Raw genomic sequence first — 21,933 nt, 5'->3', positions numbered from 1 at the left:
CCCCGGGAGCCAAAGTGTCCCAGCAGGCAGCGAGAAAAGAAATGCTGACTTTCAATCAAACGTGAGAAAATCATAACAATTTAAGAAAACGCTCGACACGCACAAACTCAGCAAAAGTTCACCTTTCAAATAGAAAGTGCTACTCACGTGTCAAGTGTTTCCAAAGCAAAAGTGTGCACGTCGCCTTCACATCGCGCCGCGCGTGCACGTGCGCGCGCTTGCCTGAGCGCCTTTCAGTCTTTACATCCAGCCATGGAGAAAAAAGTGAGGATGAAAAGGAGGATGAAGAGGAGGTGGACAAGTGTCCACGGACGATGAGCGCCTACAGAATTTTTTTTTTTATAAGAAGTCCTCCCCACGCGCGCGCCAGCTGTTGCTCTCGTGCACGAGCCCCCCCAAACAAAAACGAAGAGCAAAAAACGAAAGAAGAACTGAAAGAAAGAAAGAAAGAAAGAAAGAAAGAAAAGAGGAGTGGACTGCAAGTTTGTTTGAGGTCCGCGCGTCTGCTGTGCTCTCAATGGACCGCCAGCCCGACTCAACATGAGCACCGACATCCACCCAGGACGCTTGATTGCCCCTGGACGCCACAGGGGGAGAGAGAGAAAGAGAGAGAGGCAGTGGGGGGCGAGAAAGGGGCAAGTATCGCGAGGTTACACCTTGCTCTCGCTTAAGCACACGCACGAGTTCCCAAATGTGACGTCACAACATACAACAGTTCAAGCAAAATCGCTGTGAATCAAGCAGTAAACACTCGCAACTGCTCAGAAAGTAGCTTCAACTGTGCCAAAATTTGTGCAAGCTCAATAAGTGTGGGCAAAGTAAAATGAACTAGCTAACAGTTTGTAAAGTTGTATACAGTGTATAAACGACAGCTAAATGTGTAAAAAGTAACAATCTATAGCTGAGTACACAAGGTTTTTTTTTTTTTTTGGTCTCACGCACACCGTTAATTATAGAACTCGAACTCACAATGTCGGCACACAATATAGGTTCGCTACCCCTCCACCAGCGACCCCCGCTAAATGCGCACGTTTGTATGAATTGTATAGGTATGACGTAGTAACCATTGACAGCTAACGTATCAAATTTTTTAACAAATAGTTTGAGCATCGTTTGAGAGATTGGAGATGGGAAAGAATGATCAATATTTTTGCCTTTGTTCAGAAATGTTTCTGAATTCTCTGCACTGTCAATTTGAAATTTGAAAAGATACTCGACAAATTAATCTATCATTAAAACAGTTTGTGTCCAAAGTACTATAAACTCAAAAGAGCGTATAAATTGACATGAACCAAATTGAAGACAATTATAAATTAGCTAATATTTATTATTATTTACAAATTAGCATCTGGAGTAGCTGTGTAAGTTAGCACTTACTGTTTGAAGTAGTAATATCGAATAAAAAGTACTATGAACTGTGTAGGACGAGGAAGAAACGTAAACTAACTAGTAAAACTCAACTTTGGAAAAACTGCAATAAACTAGCTAGCTACAGCATAAAATGAAGTAGAAGCAAGTAAACGCTACGTAATGGGAAAACTTGCCAACTGTTTTTAAAAACGATGAAGCTTGTGTGTTGAAGATTTTCAAGAGACTCGGGAGGGGAACGTGTTACAGCAACGAATGCCATTTCCGCTTACCTACGTTTAAAAGGTTTGCCATTTCTTTTCTTTTGGTTTCTTCATTTTCAAGCTCCATCATTTACTTCCCAGCACGGAGCTGTGTCAAGTGTATAACAGTCTCCCCCTAGTGTTGACTCCCTGCTACTATTATTCGCACAGCCTACTACGATTATTCCCACTGGAGTCATCCATTTTTTTTATAGTTTGTCATCCGGGAGCTGGAGGAACACACTGATAAAAAGGATGTAAAATCATTTGGTCGTCAGATATTCACATGTTCATTGCCATCTCTTCAATGAAGCTAACAAGTTTTTTGGGGGGAAACAAAGTCGAACCTGAGTCCGCGTGACTGTTACGTCAGTGCACTGCCTCTCATTCCTATTAATACAACCTGGTTTGTTTTATTAACGTTTATCGAGTTGACACGCACTAAAAATGATTAACATTGCAAGTCTCGTTATGTTTTCATTCCATTTAACAAACTATTCACACATCAGGGCAGCTTTTACGGGATGCGTGTGCGCGCGTGCTGATTGACTCTGGGGGACGTGTTGACGCTCCGGCGTGTTTGTTGTCTGGTCGCCATGGAAGCGAGGGGTCAAGAAGTCCTGGGAAGGCTGTCAAACTCCCTTGCCGCCTCCAGGGGGAGCTAAATCAAATCCAAATACAGATGCATTTTACGCACCAGCAACTTTCTTCTTCATGATACGTGGTCGCTTATTTAAACAGAACACCCTACCATAGCTAAGATCTGATGTTAAGGCATTAATGTTTCACAAACGCTCCCGATCATTATGTTAAAAGCCTTAATTTACATTAATTATATTTTAAATTAAGGCAACCAACGAAGTAACAAGTGCAAATAAACGTTTATTTGCTGGACATTAAAAAGCAAATTTAAAAAAAATCAATGAACGTAATAGCCCTTGACATAAAGGTCAAAGTTCATTTCTCACTTGTCTTCTGACAAAAACATAAGACAGCAGTGTCGCCTCCCAGTGGTGAAACAAACATTACACCTGCACCCACACCAGAAATGTCTTTCCAATAAATTAGCAGACGCACAGGTCTGTAAACCAATGAAAATTTCATATTATCTTCATCATCCTTTTCAACTTGTTGAGTCATCAGTGCATCACACAAACGTTTTAGAAAACAAGTGTGTTTCTTTTTATTTGACACTCTAGTGGAGAGCTGCAAACAAGACTTTGGAACATGTCCGCTAAATTTCGGTCAAGTTTCTTGTAAATGCGCATGGCGGGTTGATTAAATGGAGTATGGGGGGAACTGAGGGCATTTTAATGATATCATCTTCGAACCTGAGTTTAACCGTTCAACTTGTCAGAAGTAGACTCCATATTTGAGGAAATTACGATAACTTTAATGATGTACATTTCTGGCTTACTGTTTTCCAATCTTATAGTCTCAGTTTCAGCGCTTCACTACAGTGGCTTCAGCAGTTAAATGTCTTCAAAAATCAACTTGCTCATCATCAGTGTCAACACAATCGTCCTGCTCAATCTGGGTGTCGTGTGGAAGAGAGTTCAGCATCTTAAGTTTCTTGAGAAGAAAAAAAAAAAAAAGGAAAAAAGAGAAGGGGGGGGGGGGGGGGGGGGGCAAGTTCAGCGCAATGGCACTCTCGGTTATCATCCTCAGCCGGCGACGGCACAAGGCCTTGCCGTCCTCGCCCTTGACGTCTTGGCATGCTTGTCACTCGTCAGACCCCGCCGAGCGCTTGTGGTTGCGTTTGCGCGGAGACCTTCTGGGCGACGCTTTGTCTGAGAAAAACAAAAATCAAATGGCTACAAGAGACTGACTGATGACGGAGGGCTGAATCAGTCTGGAAGATGCGGTATTCGCCTTCAAATATTCAAGACAGTCGGAATGTCAAAAAGTGCATGCGTGTGATTTGTGTGCGAATACGACAGCACGTTTGTTAAGTGTGATTGGGAGCGGGGGGGCGCAGCGGGTGCAACGATGGCTCACCTCTGCGACTCTGCACTGAAGGCGTGACAGGAAACGGCAAGAGAAACCAGACAAGTGAGTGAGTGATCCTCATGCACAGAAAAGTTCAAAGTTCAAAAAGGGGGGAAAAGGACCTCCTGACAGAACAACATATGCCGAACAACACAATAGAAAACAGACTAGACTAGATAGACGAGAAATAAGTACAGCAGACTACAGGGAAGACAAGGGTGGAGCGACCAGTCGAGTGAAGAGTAGCTTGCGAGCGGAGTGCGCGAGCTCGGACTTACTCATCTGGTTGAGAGTTTCTTGCGGGATCCAGCTGAGATCCACGTTGTTGTGACTCGAGGTTCCCATTTCCACTTTTGGAGCGGGACGCCGCCTCTGCTCGTGCGGACACGTTACATGTTATACGTGCGCACAACACGCCCGTCACGTTTATCGGCGGCCGGCTACCTTTCTGGACTCCAGCAGCTGGTGAAGCCCGACGATGACGAGCAGGCCCAGGCCGGACAGGAAGATGTACATGAAGATGCTGGAGAGCGCAGCAGCAAGTTGGTTGGCAAACGCTTTGGTCAATCATTGCACCCCCGCCCCACAAAAATACAAAACCGCTCACGTCTCTCCGTCAAGCCCGTCCTCCTTCTCAGTGATGGTGACCGTCTGGTTGAAGACGGCATCCTGGAAGATATTACCCTGCAGGAGAAAGCGTCGTCATTTGACGGCCTGCGTTGCTACGGTGGCGCCCCCGCACTCACGTTGGCATCCTTGTAGTTGAGGTTGATGACGAGGCCGAAGGGGCGCCCACCCATGGGCTCCGCTGGGACGAAAGAATACTCAAAGGTGGCCTGGCGCCCGGACGGCACCGCAGTGCTCAGTTGGAGTGCCGTGAAGTTCTGGATGTGGAACTGGTAGTCCTGGCGCCAGCCACAACAAAGATAACACATTAAGAGCGGCGCGGACGGGGACCTATGTCGCGCCTGATCCGGTCCAGTCCGTTTCTTACCTGCGGATATCGGAACGAAGCATCCAGGGAATCCACCACAAAGTCCTCGGAACCTCTGTTAGTGAAGCCCAGCAGGAACTTGACGACGTCGTTGGCCGGGAAGTCTGAAACACAACATTACGCTAACTTACGTTAGCCTGTCTATGGCGTCTCCCATTACACTTAGCAATAAGCTAGCAGACTTTCAGGATTATTTGACATTTGAATCTAAAATGTTTCATCCTCTGATGTGCTCTGCCTGCTCTATTTGTGTTTGAAGAAGCAGTTTAAAGGTAGGACCACCAACCTTCTCCTTTAACAAACAAGATGGTGGTGTCCGCGTAAGGAGACGCCTTCACCTCCCCGACCAACGCTTCCTCCTCTTCCTCCGTCTCCTTTTCTTCCATCTACAAACGCATAGCAACGTTAACCGACAATTATTTTTCCCACTGTATGCATTTGTTCATCTCACCAGTTCCGTGTGCTCGTCATCTTCGACTTCAGCTTCGTCGTCTTCATCGTCCGCCGTGACGTCATCCGCCGTCACGTCGTCGACGATGTCTTCCTCCATCTCCATCACGTCCATGTCATCATCCTCGCTCGGAACCTCGGCTCCCACCAGCGGCGCTGTACGCACAAACATTCTGTTGACATTTTTTTGTTTTTTCATGTATTAATTATATAATGGTGTGATATAGCATTTTGCATGTTTTACTCATGACTTTGGTTCTCTTTGTGATGACGGGTATAGAAACCAAAGTGATTCCCATTCAGCGTGTCAGTGTGCATGGTGGAGTGACGCAATGTTGAAAACAACTTCAGCGACAAACTTTGCACTTTTCATCTGATTGTGTTGTCTAGCTTAGGCAATAAAAAACTACAGGGGTCATTGAGCACTTTATGAATTACAGGGGTTTTTTTTGGCGGGGGGTGGGGTGTTACATGTTTGCGTCAGAAAGGTACTAAAATATATATTTGTACATGGAAAACATGAGGCAAGTGACTTCCCTAAAATGAGAGATTAGTGCCAGGCGAAATTTTAAATTTTAATGTATGCACTTGGTGTGTTACATTTTGGTTTCTTAAAATGGTTCCTCGGAAAGACACTGCGCGTGTAAGGGTAGCGTGACGATTTCTCAAATATGATGCTGCTTGGATTTTTTTTTACCATTAAAGTCATGACAACATTAGCAAAGAAAAGGCTTTAAGAAGCTTAGCTTGCAGCTAGCAGTAAGGACACGTCAGTGTAAGGGAGCGCACTACGTCTAAGTGCACATTTTCTGCAAATTGGGGGCGATTTGAAGCACAAACTGCGAGGCAATCTTTCTGAAACTCGTAATATCAACATTGTATCATAAGAATATTGTCATTCATGTGGCACATGTCAAATGGAGAATGGCCTTCGTTGGCGTGCAGTGGCTAAGCTAAGCTAACGCTCGCAGAGTTCAACGCCACTCGTTTTTCTTTGTCGCGGGTTAAAAAGTAGAAGAACATACGAACCCCTGAATACGACGTGCACCGGGAAAGCCAACAATGTCAGCAAAAGGAATTTGGGAAGAAACATCATTTTTAACATCAAATTAGCGCCCTTTCATTTACACACACATACACACTGAAACACACTGACAGCGGTTGCGGTAATTCTTCTTCTTCGGCACTACTTCGCTTCTTCTTCTTTGGTATGAGGCAAGCGAAATAGCATGTAAACGCGCTGCCGCCACCTAGCAGAGCTACAGCGCAATGACTGATGATTTTTTTTTTTTTTTTTTTTTTTAACCAAACGCACTACAGTAATCCCTCGTTTATCGCTGATAATTGGTTCCCATAATCACCCGCGATAAGTGAAATCCGCGAAGTACGGTCACCAACAAGAAGTACTGGGCAGGCTAACGAATTAGCGGAAAGATGCTAATTCGCGATCGTGCTAACACGCGAAAACGGACTTCTAAAGGAATGTAAACGAACATTTGGAACAATACTACATTGTCCTAAAGGTTAGACACATGTTTCCTCAATTTAGAAGTTTTATTTTGACTTTTAAATTGTTTATTAATTTGGAATAAAAATCCGCGATGTAGTGAAGCCGCGATAAACGAAACGCAAAGTAGCGAGGGATCACTGTATTTTACAAGATCGCACAATTGGTACCAGCAGATTTGCACCGTCACGCATGTTTTTTTACTTTCTTCAACAATTTTAATGTTACATTTTTTCGAAGGGTAGTTCCCACCACCCCCTTAAATTCTATTAAGAGATTGAAGACATATTTAAATTGTGCTGACAAATGCTGTTTTATTTTTTTGATGTAAGACACGTGTGTTTATGTCATATGAGGCACGGCAATACATAACCTAGTGGTGAGAAACAACATGCGATTAAAGTTGAATCTACGATCAAGAGTATGTGGAAACAAACCTCAACTAAAAAAAAAAAACATCTATTAAATCATTCACAAATAATTATTTTCACAGCAGTTGTGAAATCAAACATACAAAACACAAAAACGGACGTTCAGAAAATGCTATGTGATCAAGTGGTAATGTAGATGAAGAGTGGGAAAAAACAAGCATAAACACACACACTCGCGCAAAACCACACGTATCCCCCCTCTAGTTGCAACATTCCACGTAGTTGGCGGGCAACATTCCGGACTTCCCGGTGCGCTGCACGGTGCCATACATCCAGCCCTCGTCGATGGGCTGAGCGTTGACAATGACGTCACCGTCCCTGAAGGAGACCTCATCGTGGTCCTGCGCCGCGTAGTCGTACAGCGCCCGGTAAACACGCTGCACGCACATTGAACACACACGTTTGTAACATTATTGCATTGCGAAAACCTTATTTAAAGTTTGCCTGCGTCTCATAGTGCGCAGTGACACATGGAGGCCTGTGGGGGGCGCACTCACCATGGTGGAGGAGTGTGGCGGCGAGGTGACAGATCTGACCGACGACATGCTGGTTTGATGCATGTAGCCATGATACTGAGATTGCGGCTGCATGTGCACGCCCTGGTGGTAGGCTCCGGGAAGCACCGGAGCTGCAACGCACGACAGTATTTATTAATATGTATTTTTAATTTTATTTGCAAATGACCCGGCTCATCTGTTTTCTAACTCTATTTCTAGCCGTTCAGTGTGAAAGGGGTTAAAGCGTCAACTTGGTGATTTGGCGATTTCAAAATGTGTCGACTTTTCCAACCAATCGCGTGATTAGAGCGTGCGCTCACATTCACGCACACACTGGACATGTACCCGGCGTGTCGCAGCTACTGCTGCGCTCCCAGAGGTCAGAGGTCAGAGAGCTGTGTGACTGCCGGGATTGAGGCCTGCTCAGCCTGCGCTCTGCCCGCTCTGACAGCAGAGGGCGCCATCCGGCGTGTAAACACAAGAAGTAGACAAAAGTCAACGATGTACACAAAATGGATGTTGGCCGCTGTCATTACAAAGACACTGGTTGGAGGGGATGATCAATTTTTAGAGGCAGCATGAGGGAGGGAGGGTGTTTTATAAGTTTCCTTCTGTTAGGGGAGATGCCGATTGTTTTTAGAAGAAGACCAAAACACAAGTGTGAGGTTTTCTTTTAGTTGTCAGTGGGTTGTGGAGGTTTTGGGCCGTGTTCTACCAGACATCCTGCGAAGGCTCTTGGACTGGATGTCATCCTCCAAAGGGTCAAAGTCAAATATAGAGCCTGGGTCTGTTCTCCACACCTTCAGGTCTTAAGAGATGACGGGAACGACACTGAACCACCACCGAGAGCAATGGCAAAAATACACCGATATACATGGGCAAGATGTTTGCCCTTTAAAAATGAGCGCTTGCTGACCTACGATGATGCCGCCGGGCCGTCTGTCCGTGTCCATCATCTGGTTGGGGGCTGCGTCGGTCATCATGTGATTGGCTCGCTGGTAGCGCTCCATGCCGGGCTCGTCCAGGCCTGGCGTGCAACCTCGACCGCGGGCGCGCTCAAAGTCCTCATGGTACTTGGCCTGCATGGTAGAGCACGAAAGAAAATACATTAAAACAGTTTAACATATGTCAAGGCCAGCAATGGTCACATAAAAAATAGAACATTTAAAAAATGAAAATAAAAAAATACAAGTAATTAAAATGTTAATACCAAGAAAAGTGATTTAAAAAAAAAATTCTCACACACACGCACACACCAATGGTGCATTTTGTCAGTGAGCAAATTAAAGAAACACACCTGTTTTAAAATCTTTATTAATCACACACACAAGCTTGCTTGCTCTCTTTCCCTCTCAGACACACACATAACCACACACACACTCATCCCGATGTGGTCCGTGGGCGTCAGTTAGTACGAGTGTCACGCTGCCACACGCGGTGTCCCGTTAGCCGCGACGGACAGGCCGCTACCATGGAAACCGAGTCCTGAGACCTCCGGACCCGCCTGTACTCGGGGGTGTCCAGCTCAGTGCAGCTGTGCCCCCGCACCTCCTGCAGCCCACGCTGGTACTTCACCTGTACACACACACGCACACGTATTGTGTCACAGACATAAAACGTTTGTGCGTGTGTGTGCATGCTCACTGAGCTGATGTTCTCCTGGTTGCGCCGGACTCTTTTTATCTCAGGCGTTTCCACGACGGCGGTCCCGCAGCCCACCTCTTCTCTGTACTGCACCTGAAGGCACATTGTTGCTAGTTCTCAAGCTTGTAAAATGTGTGTGTGCGTGCGTGTGTGTACATCACTGATCTTCTTGGCGTTCTCTCTGGCGAGGACGATCTCTGGCGTCTCATTAACGGAGGACATGAGACCTCTCATGAGCTTGGAGTCCCAGCAGTAGTGCGTCTAGGGGGCGACAGAGAGTCATGATCGCCCATCCAAGTGAACGTCATTTGTCCCCCTTGCAATATTCTGGAATCTTTTGAGAGCGCTCAGTGGAAATGACACAAGAGTAGCAGTGTGGAATGGAGGACAAGGGTTAGCGAGACGCGGGGCGTTATCTCACCGAGCTGATGTGCCGTTGATTGGCTTTCACCCGCTCCATCTCTGGAGTGAGTGACGGCGCACTGTAGCGACCGCGCAACCGCGCCGCATCGTCTTTGTACTTTCTCTGGAATAACAGACAGATTGATAGACGGACGGACGAAGAGATGGACAAACAGCTAGCTCGTCAGCTAGCTAGCAGTCACCTGACTGTAGACATCTTTAAGGTAAGAGGCGTGCACAAGTTCCGGGGTGTCGGTGATGCTCCCGTACGAGTTCTCCCTGAGATGCTCCGTCTGTTTGTAGGACGTCTGCGACACGCATACGCAGAGCGTGACGTGCGTTCCGCGAAGACGGGCGACATGGGCTCACCTGACTCTGGATCTCGGAGGCCCTCTTGGCCCGTCGGACCTCCAGGACATCGGCGCTGAGCTGCATCCCTTTGCCCAGAACCTCCGTGTGCAGGTCTCTGCGGTACTCCTTCTGGTTCAGGATCCGATTGGCCTGTTTGACTCTCAGGAGCTCGGGCGTGTCCTCCAGGCCCAGCCCGGATAAGCCCCGCCCCTTCACTTCCTGCTCCAGGTCCTTCCTGTACTCCTTCTACAAGGACACATTTCTATTAATTGCTAATAAGTAAAATGTGTGTGTGTGTGTGTGTGCATGTGTGTGTACACGTGTGTGTGTGTGCGTGTGTGTGTGTACGTGTGTGTGTGTGTACCTCATTGAGCATGTTGGTGGCCTGACGAGCTGTCAGATATTCCGGCGTCTGCTCGACCTCCACCAAGGCTTTGCCTTTCACGTGCTCCTCATAGTCACGCTTGTATTCCCTCTGAACGAAAGCACACGCTGCTACACTTCCTGTGCTTCCTTTTAAGGACTTCACTTCCTGCACTTTTGTGCGATCTTTTGTTGCGTTACCTGGCTTTGCATCTTTTGCGCCTCCTTCTGCACTTTGTATGTTTGCGTGTCGGCAAACTCCACACTTGTGCGACCTTTGTTCTTTTCATACTCCTCGCGGTACTTCACCTGCAAGCGCAAATATGAGTCAGGGGCTGTGTGTGTGTGTGTGTGTGTGTGTTTGCGCATGAGACCTGACTGTGCAGCACTGCGTTTTCCTTATGGTGGCGCTGGTCAGCCGTATCCAGAGCGAGGTGGAACTGAGTCTTGTTCTGCTCGTGCTTCTTCTTGTACTCCACCTGATGCCACACACACAACACACACACGTAGCGTAAATGTATAGTCACAGCGAAGTGTATTTGTGATCCACGTGTGCTTACGTTACTCTGCAGTTTGCTGGCATGCAGCACATGTTCCAGCTGCAGGAGGTTGGGCAGGTCAGAAGAACCTTCCACTTTCTGGTTCTGGTTGCTTTTATACTTGACCTGCTCAACGACAACAACAAAAAGAACTTTGATGATATTGTGGTTTTTCAAGGAGCAGCCCAAAGCGACACAACAGACTGTTATGTAAGGTTTGAAACTGGAGCGCTCCCCCGCTGGCTGACTGTCTGCGTGTGTGTGTGTCTGTGCGTGTGTGTGTGTGCGTGGGCGGAGGATAGACCAAATGTGTGCTGCCCTCTTCAGTTTCTCCAGCTTTTCATCCAAAGTGCTTCCTCCTCCATCCTATTTGCTTGACAAACGTTTCCACGGTTACAGGCCGCGCGTTCACATCTCACCTGGCTGGCGAGCACCGTGGCAGCTTGTGTGTGTTTGAAGGACACGCAATCCAGCGGGTTGTAGCGAGGTCGCCCGTGCACCTGCTTGTACATCACCTGCGTGGTGGTAAATTGTAGAAAATGATCATTCGTGTGTGTGTGTGTGTGTGTGTATGAGTGTGTGTTACCTGGCTGGCCAGTTTGGACACTTCCTTGGCGTGATGGATGTCCGTGCGTGTGAGGAGAGAAGCGTCACTCACAACCAGCTGCTTGGCATCGCTCTTATAGGCCACCTGGGGGCGCAAAACGCACACAGATTATGTGCATACATAATAAGAAGCATACGCACACACACACACACACACACGCACACTGTTCGGTGTTCACAGAACATTGTCTATAATTCATCAAACTGTTGTCATAGAGATGAAAATGGAGAGCAAAGTGGCTGTGAGTTCACACACATTAGACTCAAACACACAACCTACTCACACACACACACATTCGGAGGAATATTTACATAAACATTTTAAAGAATTTGCCAAATTGTTGTCATGGAGATGAAAGTCGTTAAAGTGACAGTGGGTGGGTTCGCACGCACACACACATGCACACCGACTGACTTGGCTGGCCAATTTGGCTGCGTTGGTGGCGCTGACGATGTCCGCTCTGTCGGGCGCTGTGCTGTAGTGGTGAAGCTCCTCTTTTCCCTTTCTGTAGCTGATCTGAGAGCGACGGCACACGGTCACTAACTCGTCCACAGCGCGGCGTTTTGGCGTGCGTGTCGCCGCTTACGTCGCTCTGCTTCTTGTTGACCTCCATGGCGTGCTCCACCTCCGGCAACGTCTTCATGTTGGCGTAGTCCGACTTTCCTTTCTCGTGATTGTACTTCTCCTTGTAGAACTTCTACACAGTGATGAATTGCTGCGATCACGTGTTGTGTTAACGCGCCGTTAGCATTGGCACGCTAGCACTCACATCACTCTGCGTCTTGCTGAGCTCTTTGGCAAAGACGGTTTCGATGGTTTGAGGCATTTGAGCGTACAAAGTGCTGGCGGCTTCTTTCTTGCCGTCCTCCTTGTACAACTTCTGCAAAACGTACATGCGTACTTTTCAAGGCGAATCGTAAAATGCGGCTTAGCGCGTACCTGGCTGTGTAGCTGACTCTGCTCTTTGGCGTGCTGAGTGTCTTTGGTGTGAGGCAGCAGCGAGTACAAACTCTTGACCATCTCCTTCTTACTGGCGTCTTTGTATTTAATCTGACCAAACAACGACAACGTCAACACGACGTCGCGGCCAGGCTGAAGCAGATCGGCGAGTCACCTGGCTGAACATATCCGTCACGTCCTTCACAAAGCGGGTGTCCAGAGTCTCGGGCAGCGAGGAGAACAACGACGCAGACAGATCGGCTTTGTCCTTCTGGTACTTGCTCTGAAAACACGACCAATGAATTGTTTGAGGAGCAACAAATGTTTGCGAACTTTCGGTGGCATTTGATTGGGCCTCGATGACTCACCTGACTCTGAATGTCGCTCAAGCGCTTGACGAATTCCGTTTGATTGGTGTCAGCCATCTTGTGGAAGACGCAGCTGCCGCTCTCCTCCCGACCTCTCGCTCTGTATTTATTCTAACATACGCATTCTGAACATCAAATTGCGTTCCTTCTTAATGTCTTCATTGACTGCCTTTGTGTGTGCGTGTGTGAGCACCTCACTCTGAAGCTCCATGACTGCTTTGGCAAATTTGGTCTCCTGAGTGTGGGGCAACTGCGAGTACAGACTGGTGCCTTGTGTCCTCAAAGCGTCCACCTTGTACTGGACCTGGAGACGTCAACATCACGTTTTGTCCATCATCTGAATCGCGATGTGAGCGTAAGAGACGAGGTGAGGTGACCAACCTGGCTCTGCAGCCGCGTGGCCTCTTTGGCGTGCACAGTCTCCAGGGTCTCAGGCAGGTGGTGGTAGAGGCTGATGGCCGACGCCTTCCTGCCGGCTTCCTTGTATTTGGTCTGCAGAGAAGATTAGCATTTAGTATGCTGCTAACACGCTTTTGAACGACGTGTACTGTAGAGTATATGCCATAAGACGACGCCAAACTCTTCAGCTCACTTCAAAACGGGGTCCAAGCATGATTTTTTGGGGAAAAAAAACCTCCTCAACTCTTTCTCACCTGGCTGTGGAGGTGGGCGAGCGCCTTGGCCAGCCGCGTCTCGGCGGTGTCTGGCAGCTGACTGTAGGCGCTGCGACCGAGGCTCTTGATGCTCTCCTGCTTATACTTAAACTGCAAAGAGACGCCAAGTTGCGCACGAGGCTCTTCTTTGGACATACCTTTTGCTTTTCATGATCAGTCCAAAATGTGTGATCCTCAGGATCACGTGCGCTCACCTTGCTCAGCAGCTGCGCCATCCTGGCGGCGAGCTGCGTCTCGGACGTCTGCGGCAGCTGAGCGTACAGGCTGGTCGTCATCACTTCCTTGCCACTCTGCTTGTACTTGATCTGCCAGATTTTTATTTTATTTTATTTTATTCATCGCGTGTTTGTGAGCGCTTACTTGACTCTGCAGCTCGGAAATTTCTTTCACATGAAGCGTCTCGGCAGTCTCGGGCATCTGATGGTACAAGGCGCTGCTGGCTTCTTTTTTCCCCGCCTCCTTGTATTTCACCTGCGCGCACACACATGAAGAACACAAAATATTCATGCGGTGTTTCCATAAAGACAGCGCCCGAGGGTCACATGACACGCCGTGACATTCTTTGGTGGGACGAGGAATCTTGCAGCGCTGATAAAGCGACCAGAATAGATCAGTGTGGCTGATTTGTTAGGAGGTGCTGCTGGCGTCTACAAACCAGTCGAGCTTTCTAACCTGGCTGTGAGTTTCCGCCATGTCCTTCACGAAGCGAGTGTTTAGAGTTTCGGGCAGGACAGAGAACAAAGAATTGCACAGGTCTTCTTTGTCCTTCTGGTACTTGCTCTGTAAACATAGCGCCGCGACAGACGCACAATACTTGTTATCCCGATGGTGGCTTCAGTTTGCATGTGGTGCGTTCAGGGTCCTCACCTGGCTGTGTAACTCGGACATCTGTTTGGCAAAGTGCGTTTCCGATGTCTCGGGAAGGAGCGAGTACAAGTTCTTACTCATCTCTTTCTTCCCGTCTTCTTTGTACTTCACCTGCAGATCAAGAGCTCACTTTTTAGCGTGTGTGTGCGTGTGTGTGTTTGTGTGTGTTGATCACCTGACTGTATAGGTGGTTCAGATGTTTGGCCAACTCCATGTGTGTGGTTTGAGGCATTTGGTGATAGTACGTCTTGCTGGCGTCCGGCTTGTAGGCCACCTAAAAAAAAAAAGACAGCCGAAGAACTTAGTTTTGGACTGGCTGGCTGGTTCTGGCTGACTCGGCGCTGACCTGACTCCTCAACTGTGACACGTCTCGAGCGTGTCGAGTCTCCAGAGTGTCGGGCAACTTGGAGTAGAGACAGTCGGGCGCTTGCCTCCGACCCGCCTCCTTGTACTTGTTCTGAAACGCACCAGATGAAATCAGGACCCACGCGCTGGGATCAGGTCCTCTTGTGTTCCTAGAAGTTCCAATACCCCACTTTGGATCTCGGAGACGCTTTTGGCAAACAGGATGTCGTTAGTCTCTGGGAGCTGCGAGTAGAAGCTGACGCTCTGCGCCATTTTGCCGCTCTCTTTGTATTTGTTCTGAACAAACAAAAGTCCGGTCCGCTTTAAAAGTCTTTGATATCATTCTCAAGATGAGTTGGTACCTCGCTCTGGATCAGCGCCACCTCTCGGGCCAACTGCGTCTGCGGGGTGTCGGGAAGCTGAGAATAGAGCGACGACATCATCTGCTTCTTGCCCTCGGCTTTGTACGCTTTCTGGACCAGGACAAAAAAAAAAAAACGGCACGCTGGTTTGAAGGCAAAAAAAAAAAATGAAGGAGTGGCAGAAAAAATAAACAGTAGGACTGACTTCACTCTGCAGTGCGCTGGCTTCTTTGGCGTGTTTGGTCTCCAGCGTTTCGGGAAGTTGGGCGTACAAAGACGCTGCCGCCTGCTGCTTGGCCTCATGCTTGTACTTGGCCTAAAACACACACACACATCTTATCATACTGGCTTCCTATTGGCTGATATTTTAACCCTCAGCGCTTTTAGGACTTGGCGCTGGGTTGGCTGAAACTTATCAAGGAACCCGTCGAGCGTGCGTTTGCGCTCACCTGGCTGTGAGTGTCGGCCATGTCTTTAGCAAATTGAACTTCGGGCGTTTGTGGCATCAAGGAGTACAAGGAGACGGACATGTCCTCTTTGTCTCGCTTGTAGTTTGCCTGCAACGCTAGCAAACGTCACAAAGCTGAAGGAAGAAGAAAACGCGGATGGGGGGGCCTGACCTCGCTTTGGATCTCCGACACGTGTTTGGCAAACTGCGTCTCTGGCGTCTCCGGGAGGAAGCGAAAGAGGGCCGAGGACGCATCCTTGTGGCACTCCTTGTATTTCACCTGCACGGAAATTTGGCTTTGACATCAACGTCCAGAAAGGACAGGAGCGGCGTGAGGTCACCTGACTCTGGAGCTCCGTGAGCTCCTTGGCCCGCTGAGTCTGGAGCGTGCGAGGTAAGCTGGAGAAGAGCGAGGACGACATCTGCTTCTGGGCCTCCTCCTTGTACTTGACCTGCAGAGGAGATGATTGTACGAGTCTAACAAATGAGAGCTAGGTAGGAACGCTTGGAACGGATCTGACCTCGCTCTGCAGCTCTGCAACACTTTTAGCAAACTGAGTCTCGGGCGTCTGCGCCAGCTGAGAGTAGAAACTCTGAGAGAGGGTCCTCTTCCCGTCCTCCTTGTACTTGATCTGAAGGACACGACGAGATATGAATCCAAAGCGGCTGAAGGTTGAAAATGTTGCTTCACCTCGCTCTGCATGTCCGTCATGTCTCTGTTGAAGGCGGTTTGGGAGGTGTCAGCTAAGGTGGCGTAGAGGCAGGCGGGCATCTCCTTCTTACCGCTCTCTTTGTACTTGAGCTGGCAAAGCCACAAGGCAACTTTGCCAATTTGGTTGTCAAGGTGGGGCGGGCGAGCGAGCGGCAGGTTACCTCACTTAGCAGCTCTGCGGCATCTTTAGCGCGCTGCGTCTCCGTGGTGACGGGCAGGGCGGAGTACAGAGAGCTGCGAAGCTCCTGCTCACCCGCCGACTTGTACTTGCTCTGTAACATTTGTGTTGAAGTCAATTGAGGAGCTTCATTTGGAATAAAGTAGTGCTTTGCCACCATCTTGGGACAATTCTTTCTAACAGTGAAACGTGGTCTGGTGGCACCTCGCTCTGCAGTCGGGACATTTGCTTGGCCAGCTGAGTCTGGGGAGTTTCTGGAAGCTGATGGTACAAGCTGCTCTGCATCTGCTGCTGCGCGCCTGCTTTGTACTTGACCTGCCGCACACCAACACACACGCACACACACACACGTGTACGCCAACACTGACTCACCCACACTTGCAGCTTCATCGTGTGGTTGCCATAGCAACTATGACCCAGTTGAGGAAATTCCCAAGTCAAGGTTCTGACAGGAAAGAGCTGACAGCAAAGCATCTAGAGTTGCCTTCAAGAACCTTCCTTCCTTCCTTCCTTCCTTCCTTCCTTCCTTCCTTCCTTCCTTCCTTCCTTCCTTCCTTCCTTCCTTCCTTCCTTCCTCCCTCCCTTCTTTCCTTCTTTCCTCGCTTCCTTCCTTCCTTCCTCCCTCCCTCTATCCCTTCCTCCCTCCCTTCCTCCCTCCCTCCCTCCCTTCCTTCCTTCCTTCCTTGCTTGTTTGATTCCTTCCTCGCTCCTTCCTTCCTTCCTCCCTCTATCCCTTCCTCCCTCCCTCCCTCCCTCCCTCCCACACTCCTTCCTTCCTTCCTTCCTTCCTTCCTTCCTTCCTTCCTTCCTTCCTTCCTTCCTTCCTTCCTCCCTCCCTTCTTTCCTTCTTTCCTCGCTTCCTTCCTTCCTTCCTCCCTCCCTCCCTCTATCCCTTCCTCCCTCCCTCCCTCCCTCCCTCCCTTCCTTCCTTCCTTCCTTGCTTGTTTGATTCCTTCCTCGCTCCTTCCTTCCTTCCTTCCTCCCTCTATCCCTTCCTCCCTCCCTCCCTCCCTTCCTTCCTTCCTTCCTTCCTTCCTACCTGACTCTGCAGGTCTGAGATCTCTTTGGCGCGTCGCGTGTGGATGGTTTCAGGCATCAGCGAGTACAAGTTGACACTCATCTCCTTCCTGCCGTCCTCTTTGTACTTCACCTGAACGACGCGGACAAGACGGCGCCATCATGAACCTTCATCCCTCATCGAAACTAAAGTGACTTTTTTTTTTACCTCGCTGGCGAGTTGGGACGCGTCCTTGGCGTGGAGCGTCTCCAGCGTCTGCGGCAGAAGCGAGTAGGAGGACGAGTTCTGGCCCACTTGTTTGTAGCGGCGCTGGTGGCGAGATGATCTTTGAATGGATTTGGTGAAGAAAGCCTCGAAGATATTTTGAACCAGGATAGACGGACGAGGAGCACGAGAAGAAAGAAGGTCTCACCTCACTCTGCAAGTCGGCGACGGTCTTTGCAAACTCGGTTTGCATGGTGCGCGGCAGCTTGGAGTACGACGTCTGACTCCGCCTCTTCTTGCCATCCTCCTGATACTTGAGCTGACGAAAGGATAAAGACGCCGAGATGATTTTGGAAATGAACTTGGAAGTAAAACTGTGTGGTGGCACCTGGCTGTGCAGCTCTGTCATCTCCCTGGCAAACTGGATCTCCTTGGTGTCGGTCAGTTGAGAGTAGAGAGACGAAGGAGCTCCTTTCACCAACACCTTGGGTCGATAATTCACCTGAGAGAAGCGAGACGGTGACGAGGTCGTGCACTCGCTCCACGCTTACGTGACCTTGGAGCGTGTGGAGGTCAACTACATCACTCTGCAGCTGCGACATCTCCAGCGCGTGTTGGATCTCCGGCGTATCGGCCAGTCGGGAGTAGAGCGAGACGGAGGCTTTTCGCTTGCCGTCTTCTGTGTACTTTTTCTACGAGACCGGGACGACAGAGGATATCAAGATCTCGCCGGGTGAAGGCGGATGTCGACGAAACGAAAGGCTCGCACGTCACTCTGAAACTCGTGGACGCTTTTGGCCAGATGCATCTCGCTGGTCTCGGGGAGTTGAGAGTACAAAGTACTGCTCAGTTCCTTCTTCACCTCCTCCTTGTACTTGTTCTGAAAGGGAAGGAGGGACAATGTCATGTGCATCCGTCCATCTGTCCGTCTGTCTCTTACCTGGCTGAGTAAGTCGGTGAGTTCTTTGACAAAGTGAGTGTCGTTGGTCTCTGGCATGAGAGAATACAGTGAGGAAGACATCTTCATGTTTTCTTTGTATTTAACCTGAAAAGAAAAACAGAATTTGTAGCTTTGGTACCGGTTTCGTTGTGACGGAGTTACCTCGCTCTGCAGCTGGGTCACTTCCTTGGCCCGTTGGATCTGCGGCGTGTCTGGAAGCAGCGAGTAGAGGGACAAGGACGCCTCCTCCCTGCCCTCCTGCTTATATTTGGACTGAACAGGACAAGCAAGACGTTTAGCGGGCTCACTGGCGGTCCGGTCCTCGCTCGTCTTCGAAACGGGAACACACCTCAGACACCACCGCGCTGATGTTCTTGGCGTGAATGAGGTCGGCCGCAGGGACAAAGAGACTCTGACCCTTCATCTTCTCAAAGTCCTCTTTGTACTTCACCTGGGAAGATGTTAGAAAGGTCAGGACACGATCCGTCTATTTTCACAGCACATACACGTGGGAGGAAGCTAATGTGCTAACCACTTTGCCACCCAAGTTATTTCCTTCTTCCAGCGGCTCAGCTTTGCAAAGATTAACGTCGCCGTGGCAACGGTAAAGCTCCGATTGGCGGAGCAGGCATTAGCTCGCAATTTGAGAACTTTGGGTCGGAACATGGAAGCTTTTGAAGTCAGCCGGCGCCTCGGAGCGGCGTTAAATTTAGAAAGCGCTCGCCTCCTGGTGGCGTGATGACTCACGAGTCCAAGCGGCTCGAGCGAGTCGAGAGGATTTCAGTAAGCGGTCGATGAGTCAGCGGGAACGTGTCGCCCTCCCACGTAGCAGCGAAAGATTGGGTGCGATGCCAATCGTTTTGATGGACTCACGTGGGACCTTTTGAGGGACGGTTGCCAATGGCGACGCTGGCTTCAGCTCAGGTCTACTTTTTAATGCCTTTTAAGCACATCTCGTCATGTCTGTTAAGACGATGACGCCAACACTGCGATTTTCACGACTATTAGCAATAATTGAATAATACGAATGGATAAATATGAATACACAAACTAGAAAAATTCTAATTCAGGAAAAATACATATGATTTTTAATACATTGTAAAAAGAAAATGGTGGTATCTCTGCAGTTTGAGTAAAATAATTTTAATAATGAATGAATGAATGAATGAATGGATAAAAATAAAATAAAAAAATAAATTAAAAAAAGTAAATAAATAAATAAATAAATAAATAAGGAAGGGTTTTAATGTGGGGACAAGATTGTGGTAGGAGCTCACCTCACTAGCCAGCAGGCTGCATCTCCTGTTGAACCCCGGGTCAGGAAGAACTGGACGGCCACCACTTGAGGCCTGGAAACATACAGAGACCAAAATATTAGGAACGCCGGTCTTTCTTCATGTGTAGAAGGTGAGAAACGATGGGCCATCGCAAAAGCCTTCAAGTGTCTTCTTACCTGTGGCTCCTCGGATCCGTTTGCTCCTCCTTGTTCGCGTTCTCCACTCGCTTCCTTTCGCACCACTTCTTCTCCGTCCTCCTTCTCGTCTTCTCTCTCCACTTTAGCTTGCGCGGTCTCGTCGATGTACACGCGTTCAGACGAGCCCGTGCGTCCGTTTGTGTCAAGGTGAGACGTGAAGGTGGTCACGGTCTCCTGAAAAGTTTCTTCTTGTCGAATCTCCTTCCTCACGGCTTGCTCTGTCTTGAAAATGAGCTCAAGAGCTGACGAGGGCTCCATGGCGTGACCCTCTAGAGAGAAAAGATTTAGAAGATTTCAGAATTTCGTCCGTTGTGAGCGCTGTGTCCAGTTTCAGCTCCCGACGGGTCTCTGAGCGCACGGTCAGTCGGGTTCGGACTCATGACGGTCCAGACCCGTGACATCATCGAGTACATCTTATCGCTTACGAGGGCCACATTTAGCTCTCCACTTGAACTTATCACCAGCGTCACCTTCAACTATTTTATTTATTTATTTTATTTCAAGGTGATCGCGGTCAAATGAATCTATGTCACTGCACCACGTTTGACATTTCCGACGGGAAAACATAGCAAGTGTCCGACTGTTTCGTCGGCTGCCAGAACGGCAGGTATGCTGGCGTCCACATCGAGCGTCAGATGGCAGCTGAGGTAAAAACGCCACGTTGAACCCGTGACCATCTGTCGCCACGCGGCAGACAACCGGGCGTGTGGCCTCGCGTTAGTTAGTCCAAGTGGCCCAAATCATCCGGTCTTGATTCTTCCGTTCAGGAATGAATGATTTATTCGTTTGATTATTATGTAAGAGCAGAACATGAAAAGTGCTTTTCATCTGTACAAGCGCAAACAGCGCTTACGTAACATTGGACCATTCTCTGCCCTCCTCCTCCTCATCCTCCCACGCTGCTTCCTCCTCCTTCTCCCTTTCCGCCTCTTCCTGGCGAGTTCGGAGTTCACAGCGGAGTGGGTCAGTCCGAATGAGGAGCGAAGAAGACAAAGACAGGAAGCGTTTGCTTTTAAATTAGTGTGATTCAAAATGAGAAGACCAAAAAAAAAGTTCACTTACAATTTACCTGATGCTCCACCTCAGATGATGTCGTCGTTGCCTCCATCTTGTCCCCATAGGAGAATCAAGGCGTGTGTGTATGTGTGTGTGTGTGTGTGTGTGCGCTCACTGACAAAATTGCACCACATCCATTCATCCCCCTTCACACCCCGCATAACCATATCTACACAACCCATGTTATTGTGACATTTAACAAAATTGCATAACAAGGAATTTCAAAGCTTTTTCAATCATTACTGTGAGAATAAAAGACTACTAGAACAGCTGAACTTTATCTAGTTTGAATATGATCGTGAACGTAGCCACATACCCAGTTAGCAAATGAGTAACTCCAAATAAAAAAATAAATAAACAAACAAACAAGCCTACTTGGACAATTTATGGCAAAGAAATGGCCCCCAGTTATAGGAGGGTGTGCACGCTTGTGCAACCACATGACCTGAGTTATATATTTTTATTTCCCCTTCTTGACAAGGTTAAATTCACTTTGATTTAGTTCTACAGGTCACCTTAGCGTAGTAAAAGGTTTTGAAACGACATTTGGGTGTGCAGAGCTTTTATAATCACCGTCAGTGTGCGTGCGGGTGTTTCTACCTCCGGTACATACGTTACTGATGTGTTCCTGAGTGCGTCTCAGTCGTTGCATCTCGGGTGTGTCAGACACGATGCTGAAGCCTCGACCTTTGCTCTCCTCAAAATCTTTCTTGTACTGCACCTGGCTCTGCAGCTGGCTCTGCTGCCTCAGTCGCAGGTTCTCCGGCGTGTCGGCCACAATTGTGAAGGACGTCTTGGGATAATGTCTGCACCCAAAATGTATCGTTAACAATCGGTGTCGCCGTTACGAATGTTTAGCAATGCGGCCAAATACAAAACGACAACGCTCGCAAGGAGATGCCGTAGGCCACGTCTCACACTCAGATGCTCACACGCATGCAACGGTAATGTGTGACGTCATATT

General features: G+C 48.6%; 4 protein-coding genes across 16 annotated transcripts in view; all 4 read right to left on the bottom strand.

Moving 5' to 3' along the window:
* The window catches only part of scn5lab (sodium channel, voltage gated, type V-like, alpha b), a 39,859-nt gene extending 39,326 nt beyond the window's left edge, over window positions 1–533 (bottom strand). The window contains exon 1 of the mRNA XM_037279242.1: window positions 148–533. The gene's annotated coding sequence lies outside the window, so the exon portion shown is untranslated. The remainder of the gene's footprint in view (window positions 1–147) is intronic.
* Window positions 534–2,478: 1,945 nt separating this feature from the next.
* ssr1 (signal sequence receptor, alpha) lies at window positions 2,479–6,259 on the bottom strand. Of its 2 annotated transcripts, XM_037279841.1 has the most exons (10): window positions 6,073–6,259; window positions 5,045–5,199; window positions 4,880–4,979; window positions 4,594–4,697; window positions 4,346–4,504; window positions 4,207–4,283; window positions 4,044–4,122; window positions 3,878–3,971; window positions 3,609–3,623; window positions 2,479–3,400 (listed from the first exon to the last, which is right to left on the bottom strand). In XM_037279841.1, exons 1-10 carry the CDS (start codon window positions 6,146–6,148, stop codon window positions 3,333–3,335), a joined length of 927 nt encoding a protein of 308 aa, XP_037135736.1. In that variant the 5' UTR covers window positions 6,149–6,259; the 3' UTR covers window positions 2,479–3,332. The 2 variants fall into 2 exon arrangements, with proteins under 2 accessions (XP_037135736.1, XP_037135737.1); XM_037279842.1 differs by lacking the exon at window positions 3,609–3,623.
* A 585-nt stretch (window positions 6,260–6,844) lies between these two features.
* Window positions 6,845–21,933, bottom strand: part of LOC119139461 (LIM zinc-binding domain-containing Nebulette-like) — a 17,379-nt gene continuing 2,290 nt past the window's right edge. The window contains exons 1-54 of one of the 10 annotated variants that reach the window (XM_037280139.1): window positions 20,767–20,839; window positions 19,893–20,182; window positions 19,717–19,788; window positions 18,789–18,890; window positions 18,602–18,712; window positions 18,440–18,544; window positions 18,269–18,379; window positions 18,081–18,191; window positions 17,888–18,001; window positions 17,708–17,818; window positions 17,503–17,604; window positions 17,317–17,427; window positions 16,482–16,592; window positions 16,261–16,371; window positions 16,079–16,189; window positions 15,909–16,019; window positions 15,729–15,839; window positions 15,560–15,667; window positions 15,389–15,496; window positions 15,145–15,255; window positions 14,940–15,050; window positions 14,764–14,874; window positions 14,579–14,689; window positions 14,408–14,506; window positions 14,233–14,343; window positions 14,038–14,145; window positions 13,726–13,836; window positions 13,560–13,670; window positions 13,345–13,455; window positions 13,073–13,183; window positions 12,885–12,995; window positions 12,692–12,802; window positions 12,499–12,606; window positions 12,324–12,434; window positions 12,154–12,264; window positions 11,971–12,081; window positions 11,799–11,900; window positions 11,364–11,468; window positions 11,197–11,292; window positions 10,799–10,903; window positions 10,613–10,717; window positions 10,440–10,547; window positions 10,240–10,350; window positions 9,894–10,121; window positions 9,728–9,832; window positions 9,544–9,648; window positions 9,279–9,383; window positions 9,123–9,215; window positions 8,949–9,053; window positions 8,395–8,557; window positions 8,194–8,286; window positions 7,824–7,922; window positions 7,479–7,609; window positions 6,845–7,358 (exon numbers count right to left, since the gene is read on the bottom strand). In XM_037280139.1, coding sequence (XP_037136034.1) covers window positions 7,182–7,358; window positions 7,479–7,609; window positions 7,824–7,922; window positions 8,194–8,286; window positions 8,395–8,557; window positions 8,949–9,053; window positions 9,123–9,215; window positions 9,279–9,383; window positions 9,544–9,648; window positions 9,728–9,832; window positions 9,894–10,121; window positions 10,240–10,350; window positions 10,440–10,547; window positions 10,613–10,717; window positions 10,799–10,903; window positions 11,197–11,292; window positions 11,364–11,468; window positions 11,799–11,900; window positions 11,971–12,081; window positions 12,154–12,264; window positions 12,324–12,434; window positions 12,499–12,606; window positions 12,692–12,802; window positions 12,885–12,995; window positions 13,073–13,183; window positions 13,345–13,455; window positions 13,560–13,670; window positions 13,726–13,836; window positions 14,038–14,145; window positions 14,233–14,343; window positions 14,408–14,506; window positions 14,579–14,689; window positions 14,764–14,874; window positions 14,940–15,050; window positions 15,145–15,255; window positions 15,389–15,496; window positions 15,560–15,667; window positions 15,729–15,839; window positions 15,909–16,019; window positions 16,079–16,189; window positions 16,261–16,371; window positions 16,482–16,592; window positions 17,317–17,427; window positions 17,503–17,604; window positions 17,708–17,818; window positions 17,888–18,001; window positions 18,081–18,191; window positions 18,269–18,379; window positions 18,440–18,544; window positions 18,602–18,712; window positions 18,789–18,890; window positions 19,717–19,788; window positions 19,893–20,182; window positions 20,767–20,803 — 6,153 coding nt within the window. In that variant the 5' untranslated portion in view covers window positions 20,804–20,839 and the 3' untranslated portion in view covers window positions 6,845–7,181. The other 9 variants (XM_037280140.1, XM_037280141.1, XM_037280142.1 and 6 more) reach the window with 9 other exon arrangements.
* Window positions 21,036–21,933, bottom strand: part of chrnd (cholinergic receptor, nicotinic, delta (muscle)) — a 21,320-nt gene continuing 20,422 nt past the window's right edge. The window contains exon 13 of one of the 3 annotated variants that reach the window (XM_037280261.1): window positions 21,036–21,077. The gene's annotated coding sequence lies outside the window, so the exon portion shown is untranslated. Of the gene's footprint in view, window positions 21,080–21,933 lie in introns of all 3 variants that reach the window. The other 2 variants (XM_037280263.1, XM_037280262.1) reach the window with 2 other exon arrangements.

This window comes from Syngnathus acus, chromosome 20 (assembly GCF_901709675.1).
Source record: "Syngnathus acus chromosome 20, fSynAcu1.2, whole genome shotgun sequence".
Lineage (NCBI taxonomy): Eukaryota > Metazoa > Chordata > Actinopteri > Syngnathiformes > Syngnathidae > Syngnathus > Syngnathus acus.
Note: the sequence above shows the minus strand (reverse complement) of the source record. Positions and strands in the feature narration are given on the sequence as shown.

What these genes read in the sequence shown, in the direction of transcription:
- ssr1 (XM_037279841.1), bottom strand. Translation starts at nt 6,148, where the DNA reads ATGTTAAAAATGATGTTTCTTCCCAAATTCCTTTTGCTGACATTGTTG. An exon ending in ATGACGAGCACACGGAACTG is followed by an intron (nt 4,980 to 5,044) that starts GTGAGATGAACA and finishes ATGCGTTTGTAG; the next exon opens with ATGGAAGAAAAGGAGACGGA. An exon ending in AGCTGCTGGAGTCCAGAAAG is followed by an intron (nt 3,972 to 4,043) that starts GTAGCCGGCCGC and finishes CCGCACGAGCAG; the next exon opens with AGGCGGCGTCCCGCTCCAAA.